Source organism: Alternaria incomplexa, assembly GCF_024043165.1.
Source record: "Alternaria incomplexa strain BMP 0042 chromosome Unknown scaffold_29, whole genome shotgun sequence".
Lineage (NCBI taxonomy): Eukaryota > Fungi > Ascomycota > Dothideomycetes > Pleosporales > Pleosporaceae > Alternaria > Alternaria incomplexa.
In genome coordinates, this window is record NW_026249878.1 from 58,923 (window position 1) to 72,675 (window position 13,753).

A 13,753-nucleotide genomic window follows, 5' to 3' on the forward strand; every position below is an offset into this window, starting at 1 on the left:
TTCCATCAGCAGCATCATCAACGACATGTTCCATTCAATATGTACCCATACCAGAATACCAGCCTGGCAAATACGACAGTATCCACGCATCGCATAGCAGCATCCACCCGATCCTCGTAATCTCCAACCTCGTCATCACCTCCACATCCTCACGATTTCGCACCACCTGTATCCGCCAACCCCTCACACCTTCTTGCGACCGCTTCCCTTAGGACGTCCTGGCTTCCTCTTCGGGGTAGCTGGCAGTGGCAACGGCAACGAAGTAGCCTTTTGTCGTTTCCTGGTTCTCTTGACACCCTCTGCTTCTTTCTCCGGCGCGTCCACGTATTCCTCATCGTCGTCGATGACAATGGGCCTCTTGCGCGACTGCTTTGGAGATATCTTCTGCGCGACATTGGTACTTGGTACCACCGGTGATGCTGCGGCAGCCTCGCGGGGAGCAGACAGCGACGCGGTCTTCTTAGCGTTGGAGGCACTCGGCTTGGCTTTGGGTGCCTTGGGTGCTGCGGATTGCGCTGCCGTATATCGCAGGTAGTTTGCACCGGCTTCGCCGAGATTGGCTGGGCTACTACCGACTACAGAGTGGTTTGCTTCTCCGGGCGCGGTCGCGGGAGTGTTGCCAGGCGCCTTCGATTCCTTCACCGGGTTCACCAGGATATCTTCGAAGAAGTTGTCGCCTACTCGAGGGATCGAAATATCGAAAGGATGATGCTCTTTTCGCGGCGTATAACTCTTGCGTAGTGCGCCGTCGGTGTGGCAAGGCACGGAAGTGATCTTGAGTGCGATGTAGCATTTGCGAAACTTCGTCTGCTTTTCGCGCTTCGTGGCTTCCTTTTCGCGTAGTGTTCGACGCAGGTTCTCTGTCAAGCGATCAACATCGTCGTGAGCGTTACTATTAGCAAGTGAACATACCTGCCGCTGCTGACGTCAAAGTACCAGCCACGAGCTTCTCGTTCTCCTCCTCTACGCACGCGTCGCAGTAGAACAGCAGCATCTTCGCCTTCTTCTTCTCGTCGCCATTGATCTCATGCCATCCGTGCTCGACACAGTAGCAATTGGGTGCGCATCGCTCATCGGGCGTCGGTGTGGTGATGAGGTGGCCGCATTCGAGGAGGTGCTCGTAGGACATGGATGCGTTACGGCAGGAGTTCTGTTCTCGTAGCCCCAGGACTCGTGGATAGGTGACTGTCTCGTGTGTGGCGTCGGGCTTCTGCTTAGAGTCGGTCTTTTGCTTGGTGGATGGCGACGACGCGGCTGCTTGTCCTGGGAGCGACCGCCGAGTGGCGAGCATGTTGCCGAACTGTCTCATGACAGACGACGACATGAGTGCTAACGAAGAGAACACGTTGGGAAACAAGATGATGTCGGCGGCAAGCGCGATCTGGATTGTGAGGTAGGTGGGTGGCCGGTAGCTTGGACTGTAGGTCAGGCGAGGTCGAGTGAGTCGAGAGAGAAGAGTCGGCCTCGCGACAATAGGATTGAATACTCAGAGTTCACCGTCAAGAAGTGAGGGTGAGTTGGGTGTGAGTTCCTGAAATGGCCATACTCACGCGGCCGTAGTTAGTGAAGGGCAAGTCGCGCACAATAGCAACCGCGCAGTCTTCACCTCGCCCATGACTTCAGAATGCGCGTCGCGTACGCAGCAAATAGCGAGGGTGTTATAGCGTCTTCGGATGATTTGGTGATGTGATGTTCACAAGGTGGTGTAGTATATAGTAACACAACCAGAGATTTGGTTGAGGTATCGTGAAGCTGGGGTAGGCGCGACTGACGAGTGATTGAGGAATGACGTCAGCTTGCTACCTCTGCTTCCACACCTGGGCGTTGATTGCTGTTGTGCCTGCTTGACTTGCGACCTAACAAGCATTCGTTCCACGAGATGACCGACACTTGCGGGAAGTGAACGACTGCGGGACTTTGTCTTGTCTTGGCAATATTCGGATGTATCGGCACCAGAGACCAATAGCTCGGAAACTCAGGGAGAATGATGTCAGAAAGCACAATACAGTCTTACCAGCTGCATGGAAGACAGCCACGCTCATTGGCTGCCTTGATGGTTGCCTAAATCGTCAACATCGCGCGGAGGCGAAACGTCATGAGCCTCGACATCAACATCGACATTCACTCCTCTGCACACCCTTCTTCTTTGACAATCCATACAAACAACCAACGTTTCGCGATGCCAGTCTCTTTAGAGCTGAGAACAGATACCGAGCATCCCGACACCCTCACCGCATCGTCAGAATGCCCAGATATCTACGAAGAAACCATGCCTGGTAACACACCATACATACTCATTACCATCAACGATCCCGAGACCCTCTCAGTCCTAGGCAGCAAGCTAGCCACATCCGATGCCGACATCCACATCCTCCAGCCGCAGTCTTCACGCAAGTCCGTCGACGACTGTTTCTCAGTGCCCGTCACTGCAATCAGAGTGCTGCACATAGGGATCTCCCCGCTCGTCTCTTCCGATGATGTTCTGAACGACGGTGACACCTACGGCCCATTGATGACTCCCTTCATCCAAAGCTGGCGCGACGCGTTCCGTAGTCTCCCTGAGCGGCACTCAATCGAGCGCGTTGTATTCAATGTGCGCTGTGAAGATTCAGGCACGGTACGGAAAAGTGGCCACTTACTCCAGGAAATGAGCACAGGGATGTATGTAAAAGCGAAACGGACAATGGGGAAGGAGATGGTGTTTAGGGTCGTGGGTTATCAGGATGTAAAGCACAAGCGATGGCTGGAAGGAGCTCTGCCTGGTAAGAAAGAGGGACTTGGGGCTCCAGTAGCCAAGAAGAATACGACTATAGCGGATGCACTGCACCTTCAATGAAGGTGGTCCTTGTATTTCGGGGATAAGCCAGCCCACGAACAGCTGTAATCTCACTTGCACTTTGACCCCTCTACCATATGTCCGTCCACATTATATCTTCACAATTCCATCACCACAGCCTACCATTTCACTCACACCCAACCCCGAATTCTTCCCGCCCGCGACTTATTCAACCAATCCATACCGCACTCCACCATGGCGCTCACCACGCCGCCGCCTCAAAACCACTGCGACGACCCGTCCTCCCCTCTCCACACTCTAGACTGCGAACACATCATCAAACCACCTACCCCACCTTCCACACCGGTGTGCTTCCCTGTCCCAAAGTCGCCATGCTCATCGAACTGCACGCGCAGTATCTACTCCGCAAAGCCCCAACTCCCCTTAGCCTGGCTGAAGCGACAGGAAAACCTGCATCAGCATCCATTCATCTGCCCCTTCTGCATCGAAGACCGTATACGCAGCCAGTATCCACGATATCTCGAGGACCATCAGAAGAACCGAGCGGCCTCGCAGAAGGTGACGGACGACGTAGAGACAAACGTACAGCTTTGGACGTATGAAGCAGTGTTGGAAGCCGTGGCGAAGGGCGGTAGGATCTGTGAAGCAGAAGATAGAGCAAGTATCTTCCAAATTAAGTATCTTGAGGGGTTCAGAGTCTTGGGACAAAAAAGAAACACGATGGAAGGGGTTTGGGATATAAGAAGTGTGTACGAGGTGGACATGGATGTGGAGAGAAAGCACGATAGCCCTTACTCCGATGACGCAGAGATGGATGCTCTGGCTGACAGGCTTGTAGATGCGAAGATCGAGGTAGCGCAAGACAACGCAGTTGACGATCTCGCGCAAGGTGTGTCAAAGATGTAGACGGCTATATCTAGTGTGTCCCAGCCTTGTCCACCTGCTTCTGTGCGTCGGCCTACCTGCCCGACCTGGATATGGGCCAAAAAGATGGGCAAAAAAACATCAAAAAACATACAACAGCGGGGATTCGCTAGTGGTCACCCACCTAACTACTAATCCGCCGGTATCATGCTTGTATATGGCTGAGCGGACGGGAAGCCTAATTCTCATGATCCTATGGTCGTATGTGAAGGAATTGGTGATCTTGACATTAATATCGACGTTGAAAATGAAATGAGCCTCGTTACACAGGCAAGTGAATTTTGTGCGTGCAGTCGTCGCAGGAAGCAGTAGATGGAGTGTATAACAGTTCAGATAGCGAGAGGCCGGGAGCGCGACGGTCTATGGATGTTGCAGCTTCGGCCGATATAGGAAATGTTGGTGTTCGCACTGCAACGCGATGATGAGTATACTAGGCCCATACTAAGCACCACATACTACAGCCCTCGACTACCTTTCGTAAGAACTGACATGCAAGGCATTTGTCGCTGCACGACCCCGCGACAAGTTTGACGTGTCAGGCTGATTCGTCCCAAAAGACAACTTCGGGAACATAGCCCCATCATACCGGGGAGGCAGCCACATTCCAGCTTACGACGCATGCTGCAAGGCTACACTGCCTTCTCTTGTTCAAGACTCATTGTCTGATACTCCAGTACTTCAAGTATACATCGCTAAACACAGTATCTCTAGTCGTAAAACGCGCGGTCGTGGATAGGTTTGAGCGACTTTGCGCGGAATTGCATCTTCTAACCGGTGTTCCAAGGTTTCGAGTTGTACAGACCATGACAGCATCGTGGCGGTGACACAGCGTTAGCGTGGCCCTCCGCAGCAGCTGCGCCTCCTCGTAACTTGCTCGTCTGGCTCGTTCGCCCGCGAACGTAAAAAGCTTTTGCGCGTCGTATTATTCATCCACTTTCTTGCAGTCTATTGTCTACCGACACATAACACTCTAGCCATTGAAGTTCCAATCCATACGCTCCGAAACGAAAAGAGTTCTCATCGCGCTCTTGAAGACAACAACAAAATGGGCCGTCAGGCGACGGCGCGACAGCCAGATCTTCAACGACGCGTACTTCGGCCCAGGAAGCGCAATCTAGATATTGTCGAAAGCACGACTATCAAGCGGCAGAATGCGCGACTGCTCGATCAGAAGCCGCCCGATCTACCTACCACCACTACTGACTATGACGATGGCATCTATACCCCAGAGTTTCAGGAGATGGAATCATGGGAAGACAAATTTTTCAAAATTAAAGTCCCGGGTACAGTTAAAATTCGTCAGAACGTTGCTAGGCTCATGAAGGAGAATGGAGGCAGAGTGTCAAACCCGATTCTTCAGGACATTATACGTCCTCTCCTGCTACGTTTGAAAAAGGAGCTTGACCCAAAAGGGAAAGAGTTCGAACTTCATCTCATGGCACTTTGGAAAATGGAAGACAAGTGGACCTTTCCTGTTGACAATTCTTTCGCAGCATTGTTTTACACGCAAATTCGACAGATAGACCAGATGGTATTGGCTTCGCGCCTCTGTACACGTTGTACCAGCATTTGTTTGGAGAAATCGATAGGGTTCCGTGAATTTCGTAGAATTATGGGGTCGTGTGGGCTTTGCAAGAGATTATCACAGTCAAGCCTCGACGAGAGTGATGAAGCCCAGATGCTGAAAAGCGATCGTCCGTCGTTGTTTAGAATATGCGCCGCTCCAGGTTGGTCTGCTCGATATCCGGGCCTCAAAAAGAGCTAATCATTTCACATAGGATCCGAAGCTGCGCTCTTGGGTATGCAGGTCGGATTCCCGATGTTGCCAGATATCGCTAGTCGTTTTGAACTTTTTCGAGAGTGGATGCGAGTGTGTTGTAGAGACCACAAAAGCTTTGAATGCTTCCCTAGAACACCCTCTCGATTGCCCGCTAGAGTCCTCGATGTTAGCGGCAATCGGCTGCGACTTCATGTATCTAGACCAGGTGAGCGAGGGGAGTACGTCGCTTTGTCACATTGCTGGGGTATCTTGTCGGAAACACAGAAGAGATCTTTCTGTACGTCTTCTGCAAACCTCGAGTCCAGATGTACGTGGGGTCTGGATTTTGACACGCTTCCAAAAACCTTTCAGGATGCTATCACGGTAACGCGTGAGCTCGGCAAGGGGTACATATGGATCGACTCCATATGCATTGTTCAGTACGATGATGATCTCGAGGACTGGAGGAAGGAGTCGGGGCGGATGGGCAGCACTTTCGGCGATGCCTGCCTAACGATTGCCGCAACGTCTGCTGGAGATGCTACCCAGGGTTTCTTGGAGCGATCAAAATTGCGGGACCCAGAATCGCTGTGTGCCAAGGTGCACACAAGCACATATGGAACCATGTACGTCAGCAAAATCATAGACGACTACCATAGCGATGTCGAGAACGGCGTCTTGAACCAGCGAGCCTGGGTCTTACAGGAGCGAGCACTGTCCCGACGAACTATTCACTTCACGGCCAACCAGACATATTGGGAATGTGGTGGAGGGGTACGCTGCGAAACGCTTACTCGAATGCGCAAGTGAGTTGCAATGACGTAGGATCGCCCACCGGAGGATCGGGCACTAACGCACTTCCAGCTCGAAAGCGCTTTTCCTAGCTGACCCAAAGTTCCCAGCATCTCTCATGCACCGTCGAAGACGCGACAAGATCCGATTATTCCAGGACCTGTTCGAAAGATATTCGCAGCTCGGCCTTACCAATCCTACTGATAGGCCTGTCGCAATTTCCGGTTTGGTAGATCGACTGGCTGAGACGTTCAAGATGAGGGCTTCGCATGGCGTTTTCGATGATTATCTGCACAGAAGTCTACTCTGGCACCGAGCTGACACTGCAAAGATGCAGCGGATTCAGTTTGCACCAGACGGACAGGTACCTTCGTGGTCATGGATGGCAGTCAATGGGCGAATTGCATATACCAAAGTCGAGTGCTGCGAGGTTGAGTGGAATTCTGAGATCCGATTGGCAGATGGAGAACTACAGGCTACCACGAGACGCTTACAGCAGTGTAAGGTCGAACCGAGGGATGATGGAGCTTGCGATGTACGAAGCGCAGCAGGTAGTGCCGAGATGGGCTGGGTGAAGTTCGATAGAACTGACATTATTGACGCACAAACACTTGAGTGTGTGGTAGTCGGTCGAGATGTGGAAACTTGTCCTAAGTACATGTATCACGTCTTGGTAGTCACACCAGTAAGCCGGAGGGAAGGAGTCGTGTTTGAAAGAGTCGGTGTTGGCGCACTTCCGAAGACACTTTTGTGTTTCCGAACCCGGCCTGTTACTGTGCGCATGGTATGAGCATTCAACACATTGCGTTGGATAATACATGGCCTCCCACAAACGCGTCGACGTACGAAGAGAGTAAATCGAACGGTTATTCTTTCAGCTATCTATATACCCTGCACAGGTCTTGCGCGTGTTCGCGATGCGATACAACGTCATCGAAACGAAAGGTTTCAATGAACATGCACGCGATCTATCAAAGATGAGGAAGCGATAGAGAGTCATGCACGAGAACATTGGCTACCCCAAGATGATCTCTTTCCACTCGTCGGGAGATTGAGCAAACGCCGCTTGAAAGACCTTGCCAAGTGCCACACGCCGATAGATGCCTTCCTCAGGAAACGGCTCCACCAGGAGCACGAAGAAGAGATCCCATTCAGATTCCACTCTCTCCTTGGGTAGATAGTATGTCCAGACGGGGAACTCTTGCTGACTGAACGATTGGGCATCTGAGATGGCGATGAACTCGAACATGGTCTGACCCGTGGCCTCATACTTCTCAAGCCATTCCTTGCTGACAACGATGGACCCGCATTTATCGCCGCGTCGGTCTGCGATGTGGCATCGCGCTCTTGTTGCTCCGACATCGTCGTCTCTCACGTCGGACTCGGTTGAGCGCACGATGTGGAATGAGGTTCTCCAGGTGAGGAACTGTAAGAATGGCTGATCGGGAAATTCTTTCAGGCCGTCCGTAGGCCGTCTGGGTGCTGATGTCCTGACGTGGTATGGATCTTCAGGTAGCGTTAGATTGAACGCATATTCCACTAGGGGTACCTGGGATCCATCCGGTAGTAAACGTCGGTACGGTCGACCGTAGCCATCATGCGTATCACGGCTGGGTACATCGTCGAAGATTACTTTGCTAGTATAGCGTATGGGCTTCGATATTTTCTTGCCAAGCGTGTTACTCATCTGACGGGCAAAGGTAGTAGTTTCATCGTGACTAGGTCCGTCTTTATGAATCTCGATCGCACTGTAAGTGTCGTTGATATCGCTGATATCTTCACTACCAGACTCGTAAACGGGTTGCTCTTCAGTTCGTTCGAATGCGGGGTACCCTTTCCATTTGTCGTCAATACTACGATCAGTGAGGGAAAAATCTCTGTCCCAGAGACGACGCAGTTTTCCGTGGCCATCTCTAATATGCCAATCAATCCATGTGTGTTCTTGCAGCCAAGCGTGAACATCAGAGAGGCAACCATCGACCATCTGGGCTTTGTATTGAATGCCATTACTTTTCCACCCGCACCACGACCAGCTGGGGAACTTGAGATCCTTGTATTTTGGTTCTTTCGAGACCTTGTCGTAGTCTAGTAGAGTCAGGAAGTCGAGTGGCTCCCACAAAAGGGCGAGGTCGAAGTGCGATGTCGGAAGCCCAAATGCAAAGGGCGCCTGCATAGTACCCTCCATCAGCTTACACATCCCACTGAAAGCTGCCAGAATATCGAGCGGTTCGTAAAGCTCGCGCATCGTGTAGAGATGAACGCAGTGAGCATAAAACCACATGCTGCGTTGCTTGAGCTCCGTGAGCATCTGAAGAGGGGCTTGGACCAAATCCAGCGACCACCCTCGGCCTTCCGGGTCCGCAAAGATATCTTCCGACATTCCCGTAGAGCGACACTGAAAGTATATTTGGCCGCCGGTAAATATCAGGCACCGCTTCGAAAGCATGCGTTCTTGAAATGTCCAACCGCGACTGTTCCACTTCGATGTCTGGATGCTGATCTCCGGTGGCTGATGCAGAATCAGATGCACGCCCTCGGCATAAGCTCCGATTCGTTGCTGCGGCCGTTGGTCGTCGTCTAGAGCTAGCAGACCCGTCTGTGAATCGCCGTCAGCGGCACAGATCGTCAGCGTAGCGTTGCCGTATATGAGATGCATGGCTCGCGCGTTGAGATTCCACGAGTGACTACTATCCTGGACGATGCACAATGCATCGATCCAAACATACCTGATCCCCAAGTCGTGAACAAGGCGAATGCTCTGTGCGAGAGCTTTCGGTAGCTTTCGGATAGTAGCTGCGAGTCCACCAGATTTCCTTCGATTCTGAATGTTCTCAATCTTCGTCCGATAGTCCATCGCACCAGTGTCTCCCCAAACATAGCTCACAGCCGCATATGGCTCGAAATGGAGATGGCCCTCCGTCTCCCCATATGGCAAGGGAACAAGACGGTCGTTTTCGATATCGATAACGCCGAAGTACGGCTCCGTCAGCGTTTCAAGAAAAGGGTTCTCGATACCGATCTTCTGGGTGCAGCGACGGTCATGATTCGTTTCGCAGAGTCGTAAGAACTCGCGAATGAGATTCTTCTTGCTTTCCGTTGCGCCGAAGCGTCGGCCGAGGAACAGCGTCTCCCTGTTCAATTGCTTGGGATAATCGAGATCGGAAATCGCATATTTCATTGGTGCTGCTAATACCAAGTATGCCTCGAGGGATTTAAGTGATAGGTCACTCCATGTGACTCTCAGTCGACGGGTCCGTTTTCCTCTTTGCGCGCGCCTGGTGTCGCCCGGAGCGCGCCCGTCCATTTCCCAGGTCAAATGACATACTGCATCTTTGCCAACGACGTGTCTCTTTTCTTCGATGAAACTAACTACAAGATCGCATAGGGGGCACGCTGCAGCTCGCTCTCTGATGCTTCCAAGGGTCCCAAGACGAAATCGTTCGTTAGCTGACCGCAGGGACTCGAGCGACATGCGCATCTCAGCAGGTCTGTCGTCTTTGATCACGAAACTCTTGACGCTGAGACTGAGTGATGCACATCGCGTGCATGGTCGGTCGATTCTAGGAACAACTGTACTGGTTTCGGAGGTATGACTAGGTATCGACCTTTCCGTTGGTGTGTCTGGCTGTTCTGGTTCGATCGGCATTGTGGATGTGGTAGCTTCCAGTGGAGCTTTAGCTGTCGTTTGCAGGACTGGAGTCGAAGTTGGCATGCATTTTACAGCCGCAAGGCCACCGTAAGCTCTAGGACTAGATTAGTTTTACTAAGCAATGCATGCACGGAGGAGCTGTAGAATCAGGCATAGCCGCCTTCGTTTGATGATTGGACCACGTTCGCCATTAGGAGTAATCTAGCCGCCCCGTCCAGCTTTGTCATGCCGTCGTGCATCAGCAGGAGCGGGAAACCATGCACGTCGACACTGTTGGTGTAGAATCATGCAAGCGACATTGAGTATGGCAGGATAGCGGGTATCTACGATCAATTGCTCACCTAGTGCAGACCACGCTGAGCAGTCACTACAGTGCGCTGTTATAAAGTATACGTCGCTGAGGCCAAACGTTGGGAATTGTCACTAGCCGGTGAATGCAGATGAGCCACCGCGGCAGACGTGAAATATCGGTCGCCCTAGGTAGAGGACTCAACTTTCCGCGGCCTTGTTGATGCGATGCTCCAGAAGGACAACACATGGAACGGGACAACCGCGTGAAGTCATATATGCTCATCGACGCGACACATGGGACTTATTCTAGCGGACCTAGAGAGAGCAAAATATGGGAGCCATCAGATCCTGACCGACTCCGATGCGTCATATGGTCGACGCGATGTGATGTCAATATCCAGGAATGTGAGAGTGCGGCGATTCGAAAGTTCTAGTTAGCCACAACAAAACGATACAATCGGAACCTATCACGACGTCAGGCAACAACATGATCAGCAGCGGAGAAGGGTCAAACCACAACCACAACCACAGCCTGATCAATCCAGTCCACATCCGACACTCTCCACATCAAGAAGGCCATAGTAACGAGGGATCCAAGAGAGTATCTAAACACATGATTATTGGCAGACAAGTCATCCAGGAAGACAAGAAGAGACGAGCTGGTCCTATGTGCTATTAGCAGCAATGAGTCCTCCGCTTCCGTGGAAAGTGTCGCTGATGCATGTGCAATCGTATGTGCAATCGTATGTGAGGAGACCTGAGACCAAGTGAAAGATCTGAACAAGACCGAAGTCCTTTCACAGAACGTACCGAAGTAAGCACTCCTCCACCGCCATGTCCCACGCCATATACAAGCTCTCGCCCATCATCCGCCTAAACAATCATGTCCGTCATTCACCGAGACCTTATCCTTCCAGTATCCACCAAGACCTTCATCCATCATACCTCTGAACGTTTGTTCATCCCTCATGTTGATCTTGACAACGCAGCTTCCACCATCCAAAGCGCTGCACGTTGTACACCTTCGCTAGCATAGCCTGAAAAGCAACGCCCAAAAAGAAGAACAAGAAGAGAGAAAGAGAGTCGTATCATACCGTCAACGCCATGCGTACGTACCAGAGGTGTGAGAGTGTGCCGAGAGTAGAAACCGTAAGAGTGAACCGAGAGAATGAGCCGTAAAGAAACCGTACGAACCGATCAAGGTATACTGCACACATGAGTGATTGGGTATGCTCGGCAGTAGTGGCTACCGAGCACCCCACGACAATTGTGACGTACCGGTCGGCTAAAACCTGCTGGCGGCAGCACCCCAGAGGGAGTTGTAGATCTTGTCCACGACGTAGGAAGCGCGGATGGTGCGGCTGTTGAAAGTACGACCGTTGAGACCTTGGAGAGCCTTCTCACCGCCGGAGACGGAGTCGAACTTGACGAAGACGTCACCCTCGCTGTTGGCGTCGACAGCAATGTGAACGACCTTGCCGTACTTCTTGTCACACTCGGACTTGATCTCGTGCTGGAGCTCCTTGTTCCAGTTGTCACCGTAGTTGCGCTGTTCTCTGGTGATGTGTTAGCGAATGTCACGGAGGAGATGCGAGGACTTACTCGTCTGGGTCAAAGACGTTCTCGATCTTGACGCACTTGGAAGCCATGGGAGCGGCGGGGGCTGGAGCAGGAGCCTTGCGAGTGGTGGGTACAGGCATAGTCTGACCACCCTGCCTGGAGTCTCCGGGGACGTCGCGGCGAGCGAGAGCGTCCATGAGCCTGCTACGGTCATAGGTCTTGAAGTTGACTCCAGCGACATCAGAGTCGTCAAGAGCAGAGGCACCGCTAACGCCACGGTCGTCCTTGCTGTGAGTACGGTCGAAGACACCACCAGTACCGCCAGCGTAGGCGCCACGGCCACCAGCACCGCTGAAGGCAGAGCCTTGGTAGGACTGAGCCTGCTGGGTGAATGTACGGAGGAGGTTCGCGGTCGATTCGGGGGTAAACTTGTCGTTGCCGAGACCAACGCGGATCTGGCGGCCGGCGAGCTCGAAACCGTTCATCTCTGCGAGAGCATTCTTAGCGTGCGAGGGGTCAACGAACCTGTGATGTATTAGCAAATGATGTCGCAGTGAACATGAACAGACGACTTACTGAACGAAACCATATCCCTTGGAGCGGCCAGGGTTCAACTCATCGCGCTGGAGGATGACCTGCTCAAGCTCACCAAAAGGCTCGAAGATCTCCTGGAGATCTTTCTCGGTGACGCTGAAGTGGATGTTGCCGACGTAGAGACGGTGGAAGGGGGCGCCGTTGGCACCGGGTGCAGCACCGCCCTCGGAAGGACGAGCAGCACGGTTCTTCTCGGCTTCAGTAAGCTGGGCAATGATGGGGACGCCCTTCAGTTTCTGGCCAGTCAGCTCCAGTGCAAGAGGGACAGACTCTTCAGCCTCGAACTCAACGTAGCCGACACTGGACGGATGTTAGCATGTGTGTATGAGGAACGGAGAAGTGAGTACTCACCCCTTGCTACGGCCGGTAACTCGGTCCTTGACGATCTGAGCTTCGACAACAGGGCCGACACGCTCGAAGAAGCTGCGCAAGTGGCGCATCTCAGCGCGCTGGGAGATCTGCTGGACGAAGATGGTGCGCTTGTCACGGTCGTCCTCGGTGACCTCTGGCTTGGGCGGGGTGTTGTTGCGACGGCTGTTGCGACGGTCATCACCACCGTTGCGGCGACGGTCGCGGGACCTCTCGCGGTACCTATCGTTGCCACGGTCGCGAGGGGAACGGGAACGCGGACGACCACTACCGCTGTAGAAGTCGCCTCCGCGGTCACGGCCTCCACGACCTCCACGGCGGTCGCGCGAGCTGCTGCGGCGGAGCCTATCACGGTCTTCATCTGTGTCAGCACCTTTGCTAGAACGGGGACGGCTTCCGTCTCTTCGGCGGTGGTCTCTATCGCGGCTGCGACGGCGATCTCCATTGGACTCACGATGACGGTCCCCACGGTCTCGGCTCCTATCACGGCGGTCACGGCGATCTGAGTGGCGGTCGTCGCGGCGGCTGTCGGTGTCGCGCGCCTCGCTGCTGGCAGTGCGCTTGCGCTCGGCGTCCTTCATCTCGACCTCGCGGGCGGTCTCCTCGAGGAGGGCCTCGACTGCGGCTTGGGTAGACATGGCGACGTCGTTGGCGGTTCCTAGCTCTCGATAAGCGTAGCTGGTGGAAGTGATGCGCGATGTCACTGCAATGGGCGATGTGTTGTTGTGATGGCGAGCTGGGGCTCAAGTATTGATTTCAATTGCGATATCGAACGGACGTAGAAAATAATACTGCTGGCGCTTGCCGAATGACCTCTTGACCGAGATGCACTTGACAAATGGGTGCTTGATTGAAGCTTTGCTCGTGCAGCACGACGTGTTAATGGGTGGGTGAGTGGAAAGTGGAGAGGCAGGCCTGGGCGTGATAACTTGAAAAGTTCGAGGGGCCTTGGCAGGGTCCGTGTGACTAATAGGCAGCAAGTTACGTGCGGAGGTGACTGCCGCCATGAGCGCAACAG

At 53.1% G+C, this 13,753-nt stretch overlaps 3 protein-coding genes across 3 annotated transcripts; all 3 read right to left on the bottom strand.

Moving 5' to 3' along the window:
- Nucleotides 1-183: 183 nt before the first annotated feature.
- Nucleotides 184-1,324, bottom strand: J4E90_010880 (uncharacterized protein; the record flags this gene model as incomplete). The annotated part of the gene is made up of 2 exons (XM_051440392.1): nt 184-860; nt 913-1,324. The coding sequence occupies 2 exons, from the start codon at nt 1,322-1,324 to the stop codon at nt 184-186; spliced, it is 1,089 nt and encodes a 362-aa protein (XP_051285746.1).
- Nucleotides 1,325-7,287: 5,963 nt separating this feature from the next.
- On the bottom strand, nt 7,288-9,450 carry J4E90_010881 (uncharacterized protein; the record flags this gene model as incomplete). The annotated part of the gene is made up of 1 exon (XM_051440393.1): nt 7,288-9,450. The coding sequence occupies one exon, from the start codon at nt 9,448-9,450 to the stop codon at nt 7,288-7,290; it is 2,163 nt and encodes a 720-aa protein (XP_051285747.1).
- A 2,047-nt stretch (nt 9,451-11,497) lies between these two features.
- On the bottom strand, nt 11,498-13,373 carry J4E90_010882 (uncharacterized protein; the record flags this gene model as incomplete). Its single annotated transcript, XM_051440394.1, has 4 exons — nt 11,498-11,768; nt 11,815-12,297; nt 12,349-12,666; nt 12,718-13,373. 4 exons carry the CDS (start codon nt 13,371-13,373, stop codon nt 11,498-11,500), a joined length of 1,728 nt encoding a protein of 575 aa, XP_051285748.1.
- Nucleotides 13,374-13,753: the final 380 nt, after the last annotated feature.